This window comes from Austrofundulus limnaeus, unplaced genomic scaffold (assembly GCF_001266775.1).
Source record: "Austrofundulus limnaeus strain Quisiro unplaced genomic scaffold, Austrofundulus_limnaeus-1.0 Scaffold657, whole genome shotgun sequence".
In the NCBI taxonomy this organism is placed as follows: domain Eukaryota; kingdom Metazoa; phylum Chordata; class Actinopteri; order Cyprinodontiformes; family Rivulidae; genus Austrofundulus; species Austrofundulus limnaeus.
In genome coordinates, this window is record NW_013953059.1 from 131,661 (window position 1) to 134,048 (window position 2,388).

The following is a 2,388-nucleotide window of genomic DNA, read 5'->3' on the forward strand; positions in this document are numbered from 1 at the left end:
ACTCTGCATTCTAAACGATTGACAGACCACCGACTAACATTTTCGTACAGTCTCGTCTCGTCAACGAAAACTCACACACGTTTCGTTTCGTCACGTTCTAGTCATCAAAGTGCTATGTTTATTTCATTACCGTCTCGTTATCATCATGAAAAAAGGGGGCGTCAAAGAAAGTATTTCGTCATCGTTAACAAAAACAACACTGCTGTCGTGCTGTTTTAGAGAGGGTTTTCTCCTGCAGCCCATCCAAGCAAGCTGTGACCTTTGACCTTTGCCCTACTAACTTTTTCCTTTTTCTTGTACATGCATTTGTGTGTCTTAAATGTTTATACTTAATTATTTTTATATTTTGTTCCAACAGGTCCTTTTTATTTCTATGTGTTGCATGCTTGTGCTGCCTCAGTTTAGCTAAAAGTTTGAAGTTTAGTTTAAAACAAAGGCAAGGAGGAAAACATTACGTGTGCGTTTATTTTTAACTAAACTTTAAGCTAAACTGCGGCGTCACAAGCATGCAACACATAAATAAAAAGACTTGTTGGACAAAATTATAAAAATAATTCAATTTAAGTATTCAGGAGACACGTGCATGTACAAGTATAAGGAAAAACTATGTAAAATATATATTAAAAAACATTAAAGTTGAAATTGTGTGTTTAAATATATAATTTATTGGAACTAAGCTGGAAAAATAAACATGAAGGAAGGTTAATTAAATGATAAAACATGATGTAAAGTTTTCTTTTTGAATTTATTTGGTGCATTTCAAATGTATTTATTTATTTAAAGTTTATTTATCTATTTCTGCTTTTATTTCTAATTATGTCAGTGTCAGTCCTCCATACTGCAGAACATGAAGAGGTAGTTCAGTGACTGAATCAGGTGTGTTGGAGCAGGGAAACATGTAAAACATGTAGGACTGCGGCCCTCGAGGAACATGATTACCCACCCCTGCTTTAAACAGTACATTTAAACATGTAGACAGACACGTCTGCAGCCTTTGCYTTGTTTAAGAATCAGATATGAGAAACACTCAGCCTGTGGTAAAAAAATGAGCTAAAGACAAGTTAACTGAATGTACGTTATGTTCTTACAGGAGCAATCAGCTCTGATCTGGGCAGGAACACAAGCTCAGTCTTACATGTCGTCCTGAAGCCTGTCACCACATTCTTCTTCAAGAACACCATCCAGGGCTGTCAGACCACCCTGCACTGTGCTCTGCAGGAGGGCATCGAACATCTCAGCGGGCGGTACTTCTCCAACTGCACTGTGAGAGAACTCTACGCTAAAGCCAAGGATGATGCTGCAGCTAAGAAGCTGTGGGAGATCAGTGAGAGGTTCTGTGGCCTTCCATGAAAACGCCCCTGATCCTGACTCCTCATCCTTTCTGAAGGGCTTAATGTGGGCAGGTGACTCACCTGACTGAACACTTCAGCTCAACATTAAACAATAATGTAGGGTTATGATTTGAAAAGTATTACAGTAAATCCACTTATAATGATCAAACAGGAGACTCTGTCTTTCTAAACCACTTTGATGCTAAGGTTTTTACACCAGTGTTCAGATTTCTCTTAAATGTGAACTTGTTGATGAAACATTTTATGTATCAGCTGTTATGTGTTTTAACTGATCAAGTGTAATAAAAGTCCAGACAGTTGTGTTTTTTTTAACAATATAAGCTTGTATTTGTCTATAGTAGGTCCAGAACTAATGATTTAGTGCATAAAATGTTTTAAATCTCGAAATTAATTCCATAGAAAACAACCACTTAGGAGTTTCCTCAACTGGTTCCACAGGTTTGATGAGCTAAAAGACCAGGTGGGGCAAAAATATGTCAGCCAACATTTTAACGTGATTAATTTAAGACAGAAAATGTTACGTTGTTTCAAACAYGTCCTCCTGCTAATCAAGCTGATTTTACTTTTTTATGATTCAAGATTATAGCTTAGTCTCTCACTGCCTGCAAATACTAAACCATGAGTCCGTCTGGGCCTGACTTTAACACGTCAACAGCACCAAATTAAAAATGAGTGCCAAGTCCCTGCTATGATAACATGTTCTTACTAGGTTAATTTTATGTTTAAAACAAGAAGGTTTGATTTTAAATGAACAAAATGACAACTGCTGAACAAACACTCAAAAGTCTGTAGTGGAAAACTACTGCAGTGCCTTAACCCTGAATCAGTGAGTTTCCATTCCTCAAACAGCACGTCAGTGTTGGAAAACCATCTCACAAAGCAGGGTTTAAACGATGCAGCACATTTCAGTTGTCTGTTAGATAATGTTGTATGGAGAGCCGTTTCATTCAAAACACAAAAAATAAACAATGAAATAAATGAATTAATAATGTAATTAATAAAGTATTTAAAAATATTCCATCAAATACATAAATGT

The 2,388-nt window shown here is 36.4% G+C and overlaps 1 protein-coding gene across 1 annotated transcript in view; it reads left to right on the forward strand.

The window, feature by feature from the left end:
* The window catches only part of LOC106531612 (dehydrogenase/reductase SDR family member 13), a 12,949-nt gene extending 11,280 nt beyond the window's left edge, over positions 1-1,669 (forward strand). Inside the window, exon 5 of the mRNA XM_014027519.1 lies at positions 1,091-1,669. Within this exon, the coding sequence (XP_013882973.1) occupies positions 1,091-1,350 (260 nt within the window). The 3' untranslated portion in view covers positions 1,351-1,669. The remainder of the gene's footprint in view (positions 1-1,090) is intronic.
* Positions 1,670-2,388: the final 719 nt, after the last annotated feature.